The sequence below is a fragment of the Trichinella spiralis genome (assembly GCF_000181795.1).
Source record: "Trichinella spiralis strain ISS 195 chromosome Unknown Scfld2, whole genome shotgun sequence".
In the NCBI taxonomy this organism is placed as follows: Eukaryota; Metazoa; Nematoda; class Enoplea; order Trichinellida; family Trichinellidae; genus Trichinella; species Trichinella spiralis.
The window spans coordinates 5,097,842-5,105,319 of record NW_003526941.1 but is presented as its reverse complement, the minus strand read 5'-3'; the positions used below and the strand labels follow the sequence as shown (position 1 = coordinate 5,105,319).

Here is a 7,478-nt window from a genome sequence, read left to right as displayed (position 1 = left end):
GTCTTGAAAAAAATTTTTTTTTAAATATAAATAATCATTTTTCTAGCAATAGTTAACTTTCATTACTTTAATTTCTAAAGTTGCATTAAAACCCATCTTCAACATGCCAACTTGATCTTTTTCAAAAACACGTTGAAACGATTGCTTGAACAAAGTGGAGTCAAACGAGTCTGCCATTATCATATGACCTCTGCAATGAGTTTATTAAAATTTAAATTTTCTTTAATTAATTAATTAAAAACAATATTTATTGCTTACCCAGTTAAATTTGTCAAACTTTTCATCTCGTGCAAACCTGTCTGATCTAAAGCACAAGAGTATATATCAATAGCATGTCCATTCGTCACAGCACGAGATGCCAATTCTTCATAATACTTAATAAACAAAAAGATATGAATTTGCAAAAGGCAAAAAAAATCGCAAACTTTTGTAGCTTTCTTCATATATTTCACAGCATCCTCTTTGATATCATGCCATGACCGAATGGGTACTCTCAGTTCATCGCCAACAATTATGCCAGGGCCGTAGGTGCAGGCTCCACCGATAAATGTCAAAATTCTACCACCAGTATTTGCATAACACACCTAAAATTAATAGATTTTATTGATATGTATATATAAGTCGAAATCAAATCGGCTTAATGTGCAAACATACTTCCAAAAGCGTTACAGCTACAGACAAAGCGGCACCAGTGCACCTTAAAGGACGATGTGTAGGAACTACATTCCAAGGATTTTGCTCAATTTCCTCAAGCAGTTCTGTAATGGCCATATGACACTGATGGATCGGCTGCAAAAACTTATTGGTTGGTACTGCCTGAGCTTTTCCACCAACTGACTGAGGTTGCTTCGGTAATTGTCCAACTGCCATCAGAGGTTGTCGACCAATATTTGCAACCAAAACATCCTATTTATTTAAGTTCACTTTCTTTAAAAACATTACCATATAGGAGACATTTTTTCAATATGTCAAAGTATCATAACTCTAACAAAGCTGAAATAATTATGAACAAACAAGAAAATGATAAATTACAATAAAAAATATATGAAGTAAAATAACTGAAAATTACACTTGCTAAATGAACAAGACGACCCAACGAATTTCAGTTAACTATTACATTTAACGTACAACTAATATAAGCCACATTCTTCAAACTGTTTTGAAATTGAAAAAATTAAATTAATCATTTTACTTTAATTAATGTTTAGAATTAAAGAAATCTAACAATAATTAAACTAAAAGAATAAACAAATAGAATTCAATAATAATCTGTGCCATATTATGGATATTTTTCTTCTGCTTTGTCTGTACACTGTATTGAATGAATCATAATGAACAATGAAAATATGCATAAATATCAACAAGATATATCATTTAAAAATGTAAAATTTTTAAATATGTAGTGAAGATGATTACCTGCAACTGCTTTTGAGAAACAACTTTGTCTCCCTTAAAGACGTACGCACGAGACATGCCTTGTGCGTTCAGTTCGTGAACTTGAACCATCCTATCAAAAGTGACCAACCCGACAATAGCTTCAGGAGGAAGAAGACTTAACGCGGTCATAATTGAAGCCTAACACACAAAATTTCCAATTAATTTTAAAAATTTCAAAATTTCTTGCTAAAAACAACAAACTTTTAAAGCTTTCAATTCGTCTGCGTTTACGCAAGTGTCGAGAAGAAACAAAAATATTGGAGGTAAGCATGGAGCACGTGTCAATGTATACTCAACGGTGGTAAAGTGGGGTATAAGTTCTGGTGGAACGTTATCTTCGGCAATTCGAGCATAATGTGGAGGGAACGGATTTCTCTGGAAACAAAACGGACAGATCCATGCCTTTGCCCGAAAATCAACTTGTCTAAAAAAAGCAAAATCAGATTCTACTTTCTTATAATAATAACAAGCAGATTTAATTTACACATATGGATTTAAAATCGCTTTACAGGATGGACGCGTGCACAGTACAGGATCATAATTTAGAGGTGGTGGTCTTAGTGTTTCATTAGAACGTTCTTTAAATGGTGTGTAATGACAAGCTACTGGCACTACCATCCGTTGAGCTTCAATGCGACTTGTAGGCCATACGTTCCACGTAAATCGAACTCCATCATTTTCTTCCTGGGAACGAATATAATCTGCCCATGACATTGTTCAGGATTTTTCAGAACTTTATTTCAAAAAATTAGAACTGATTTAGTATCTTTCTCACAACACAATGAAACGATAATTAAAATTAATAGATACACGTATGTCTACGTGCACTGTATAAAAATGGCATGTAGGTTCGAATTAGCATTTTGGAAACTTACGATTTTTTCATAAAATATTTAACTTCCATCATTTTAATTCATTATAAATTTGTTATTTCAACTGATATTAAATTTCCGTTAGACGTTTAGTTGAATAAAATATGAAATATATTCCTTTGAGCAGATGTACAATCAATCACATTTTAATTTATTACATATAAAAATTGTTTAATAATAATTATTATGAGGATTTTCAATAAGCAACGAATAAAAATATCAAATACTTGAAATCAAATGTTTTATTAGACAACAGTTAATTTTTTCCACCTAAGCAAAAGTTCATAAGTTTCGGTTACGGTAACTTCAGTTACTGATAACGAATTTTATTTTTTATTTTTATATTAATTACTTATGATTAATATAAAAATGAATGAATCATTTGAAATGAAAAATTGTATACTTTATTACTCAAAGAAATTTACAGTAACAATGCACAATGTGCAACTGCTTAAATGAATGCTGGCCTGAACATTTTCATCTTTTTAAGAGTTAAATACATAGAATAATTTCTTTTAGATGTGGTATAGAGCTATTCCAGCAGCTGTTATCACAGTGGTCACTGGCTATACAATTCCATTTTATGTCAGTTATATATTTAACAAACTAGACGTCAAACGCGTGAGTAAATAGTATATAGTTAATTGATCAATCTATAGTATATGTTTAATTTTAAGCCATATCGTCGGCACCGCTATCACTTTTGGACAACTTATTTACTGCGACGAGATGAGTATCTTTCTGGAAATATATTTGTGATGAAAGTAAGTTGGGTTTATTTTTTTTCAATACTGATTAATATCTTTATTTTAAGGGTTTGGAAAATATACCTGATGCTCCCTGAATTTATAATGTTATTTGCTTATTAAAAGATAAATAAATTGTATTATATTATAAAAAGTATTGTAAAATACTTTTTTGCTTTCAAAAAGTTAATAAAACTCTTTTACCAACTGAACTATTATTGCATTACTGCGGCGAAATTTATTTTCTTTGCACAACGTCAATTATTAAGAAAACTTCGTGCATGAACAAATTTCGCAAATCCTGTGAAGCATCTTCGACAATTTTCTTTATCTGATCGCCACCTTTGCCAACTATTATTTTTAACCAACGAGAATTTTCACAGATTACATTTAACCGAATGCACAAATTACCTGCCGCATCTTGTTCCCATACGATTATCTAAGAAATGTACAATTTACATTTCCAAGTAATGCAAAACTGTATCCTTTTACCTCTAATTGAAGAGAATATGGAATTTCATGGGGAAGATGATCCAGCAGTTTTGCACGAATTATGTCTTTAACTAAAAATACTGCATCTTCGTCGGCCACAACACTGCTGTGATAGTTCCATTCAGCTTCGCGTGTTTTATTTAACAAAAAGTTACGCACATCATCCACACCATCACCATATAATGCTGAGATCATGAATACTTCGTCAAAATATGGCCAGCCTTTTTCATGACGAAAACAACGATGCAGCTGTATCTGATCGACTTTGTGTGCTGGCATTTGGACCAGTCGCTCCAGCAATTGTGGATCAACGTCGAGTTCCAAATTTGACAAACTGAAAAAAACAGAAATTATTATTGCAATATTTTAATATACATACAGTGTAGTAAAATGTACTCATTGATACTGTGCTCCTTTTCTCTTTGTTCATAAGCTTTTACGGCAGATTCGATTTCACTCCTTTTACAAACTGCCATTTCAGATTTAATTACTTTCACTCGTTTCTTGTCCACTTTTCCTTTTGAAAGTTTCAAAACAATTTCCAACAGTTTGGTTTTGTTTTTAATTAAATCTATTTTATTCAATATCAATAAGGAAGGTATATGACGATACCGGCATAGCAAATGTTGTACTCTTGGATTAAGTCGATATGATCGATAATCGTCGCTGACGTCGCACACCACAAGAATGTATTCCGCTGAATGAAGAGCATTTTCTGGATCAAGTATCAAATTAGACTGAAGTTTGTGTACTTTGCTTATCTTGCCTAAACGAAATCAAAGTTTCCGAATTGTCTATACAAAATTTGAAATATACCGGTAACAATTCCAGGGGTGTCTAGGAAAACAAGCTGGCTAACATCATCAATGAAGACTGTAGTCATAGTTTTTTGAGTTGTATTTATTTTTTTTGAAACAGCGTTCACACGTGCTCCAAGCAATGCATTGGTTAGCATAGATTTTCCCGCATTCGGTGCTCCCAGTACAGCCACACGTAAACTTCGACTGCCTTCGAACTGTTCAGGTGTTTTTGTGATCTTTTCCCGTTGCAAGAACGGATCCAATTCAATAGCTCTTCCAGAATTTATTATGTTTGGAAAGAGTGAAGCTGTCGTTGAAAAGTACCGTGAATTGATGAAATATTTCAACAATCTCATTTCTCATATTCAAGTTTCAAAAACTGATGAATAAAAAATAATTTTCATCAAATCTTTACTGCCTTATCTTAAACTGAAATTATTAAAATAAGACAGACGGAAAAAGTAATACCGATGAAATATTTACAAAAAATTCCAATTCATTAAAATAAAATTACAGTTAAGCATACTGTAAAATATGTACTGTAGATTTCAGTTTAAATAAAGTTGCTTTATCTGAAATATATTTATTTATATTTTTATATGAAATGTTAAAATTTTAAAAGAATATTTTCAGACTTTTATAAATAACACGAATAATTTTAAAATGTGGAAACATTTAAATGTATAATAAACTACGGTCATAGTGATCAAAAAAAGCAATTTTTAAATATTGCATTCGCATTCTTTATTTGAAATTTAAATGGAATAACTTGAAATAATTAAATTAAAATTAATGAAGCCAATACAGAAAAGTGAATTGAATCAGAAACGTATGCTTACCGGACGTTTAATTTCTATAAGTTGCGCTCATTTGCCTTTTAATGATGTCATATTTCAACTTTTCTATAACATCTATGTCAAAAATTAATTCAAAATGGTTTCAATAATCACATTCTCAATACATGTGCTGGTTACAAAATACATCTGATCAGCAGGAAAAAGCAAGTTAACAGATGAAATAAATTACCAACTTTCAAATGATAAAAGTGAAATATAATTTAAAAAATATTTATTATCTCTATTGAAAAATAAGTTTAATAATAAAATAAATGTACAAAGTGAAAATTTTTCTTAAAGGAAGTTTAGGAAAATAAATGTGAATTTGTCTTGATTATCCTTTAGTCGTATGGTAGTTTCTTTATTTATCCCATCTGAGTGGAACATTTGTTTTGGCGTCATCTAGCTTTTCATTCCATGCCACAGTGTTGACTTTGGTTTCCAAGAGTAACATTTTGTAAGTGGACCGATTCATGAAGAGAACTGGCTGTTGTGGAGTGAAAAAGCAGAAGATGAGCAATTCATTTCCGTCTTGCATTGCTCCAGATTGTGGCAACTCTACAAATGCGTCGACAAAGCTCGGCAATGGCAACGCTTACGACGCTAAAAACAACTTTCACGGCAAACACGGTGACGAAGGAAATCGTGTTATTACAAAGGATATGGTGGTCTTTTGTTTCGACGTTCTTCACCACTTTTTACACGGCAACGAACCTCCAAAGCAACCGGTGTTTGTTAACAAAGAATTGTAAGTGTGATATTTATTATTTTAATTTTTCGCAATTCCAAAATGCTCCATTCTTCTTCACCAGCATGTATTATACAAGGTTGTTATAAATTTGTTAGTTTTGATGTCAATTTGTTGACGGTCTTTCATGTGATTGATAAATTTCCCATTCTAAATGTTTACAAGTAATGCAATTGGATATTGTTTTTATGTTCATGGTATGAATTAAATTGGAAATATTTTGAAATTTTAACTGTTAAGTTTGTGATCAACTTTTTCTACAGCCCACTGTTTGTGACTTGGGAAGTTGGTAAAGAGAAGAGATTGCGTGGCTGCATTGGTACGTTTGCGTCGACAAATCTTCACCAAGGTCTTAGGGAATACGCTCTTGCCAGGTATACAGATAGATAATTATCGAAATTAAAGTTGCACATGCTGATATTTTTTTTATTTACGTCGGTTGAATTTCAGCGCATTCAAGGATAACCGCTTCGAGCCAATCAGTACAGAAGAGTTTTGTGAGTTGCATTGTTCCGTATCGTTGTTGATGAATTTTGAAGTAGCCGATGATTACTTGGACTGGGAGGTTTTGAATGTATTTATTGTCAAAATGAAATCATGTGCTCTTTTCTTGCTGCTTTGCAGATAGGCATTCATGGAATTCGAATAGAATTTCAAAGCGATCGAGGCGGGAAAAGAGCTGCCACTTATTTACCCGAAGTGGCTGTTGATCAAGGTATGATTTTTGTTTTAAAATTTTTGTCCATCTTGAATAATTATAAATGAAGAGTTTATGAATTATTGCAGTGAAAGTCTGTGTGTGTGTTTGTTTGTTTCGTCAAAAAAAAATCTCTAAAATATTTCCTTTTATATAATACAAGAAAACCGGTGAAAAACTTTGTTCCAGGTTGGAATCATGTACAGACAATCGACTCGCTGCTTCGTAAAGGTGGCTTCAAAGGGCACATCTCTCCGGAAATTCGTCAGAGCGTTTATTTAGTACGGTTTAGATCGGAAAAGTTGACCGTATCTTACAGTGAATATTGTGAATTGAAAAATAGCCGACAACAAGAAGCGGATTATTGTCGTAAAGATGATTTGCCGACCACAAGCAAGAAAACAAATCGCATCAAAGCTACTGTTGCTGTAGCCAACTACGACGGTGTTGTCTCTCGGAAAGCGGATGCAGATTTGAACAAGCATCAGAATTATGGAAAGAACAAAAATTACAACGAACAAACACACAACACTAGAAGCAGTAGTGGTCGTCGATATGAGTGACAATGAAAATTGATGGCATAGTTATTTCTAGCAGCTTAACAATTGCAGCTATAAGTAATAACAATAATAATAATAATAATAATAATAGTATTAATTCATTGGTGATTCAACGGCTGCCGCCTACCTCTTTTATTGTTTTTAAAACCCGCAGCTATAATGTTCTTTTTTTTCTGTTGCCTTGACGTATTTCTCCATACTCAGACACAAAATAAGTATTATTTAAGTTACAGATGAATAACGTATAATGCATATTGATGATTTGACGTTGCAATTAATGATATTAGGCG

General features: G+C 32.3%; 3 protein-coding genes across 3 annotated transcripts; 1 reads left to right on the top strand and 2 right to left on the bottom strand.

Moving 5' to 3' along the window:
* Positions 1–66: 66 nt before the first annotated feature.
* Tsp_03650 (protein transport protein SEC23) lies at positions 67–2,151 on the bottom strand (the record flags this gene model as incomplete). The annotated part of the gene is made up of 7 exons (XM_003379952.1): positions 1,922–2,151; positions 1,639–1,861; positions 1,417–1,575; positions 655–906; positions 426–584; positions 259–374; positions 67–190 (listed from the first exon to the last, which is right to left on the bottom strand). Coding segments are annotated over exons 1-7 (1,263 nt in total), but the record flags the coding sequence as incomplete, so codon positions are not given.
* Positions 2,152–2,981: 830 nt separating this feature from the next.
* Tsp_03649 (GTP-binding protein Era) lies at positions 2,982–4,703 on the bottom strand. Its single transcript, XM_003379951.1, has 5 exons — positions 4,364–4,703; positions 3,923–4,313; positions 3,548–3,881; positions 3,330–3,494; positions 2,982–3,050 (listed from the first exon to the last, which is right to left on the bottom strand). Exons 1-5 carry the CDS (start codon positions 4,701–4,703, stop codon positions 2,982–2,984), a joined length of 1,299 nt encoding a protein of 432 aa, XP_003379999.1.
* Positions 4,704–5,656: 953 nt separating this feature from the next.
* On the top strand, positions 5,657–7,458 carry Tsp_03648 (AMME syndrome candidate protein 1 protein). Its single transcript, XM_003379950.1, has 5 exons — positions 5,657–5,931; positions 6,195–6,305; positions 6,382–6,496; positions 6,556–6,646; positions 6,818–7,458. The coding sequence occupies exons 1-5, from the start codon at positions 5,657–5,659 to the stop codon at positions 7,189–7,191; spliced, it is 966 nt and encodes a 321-aa protein (XP_003379998.1). The 3' UTR covers positions 7,192–7,458.
* The last annotated feature ends 20 nt before the right edge of the window (positions 7,459–7,478 follow it).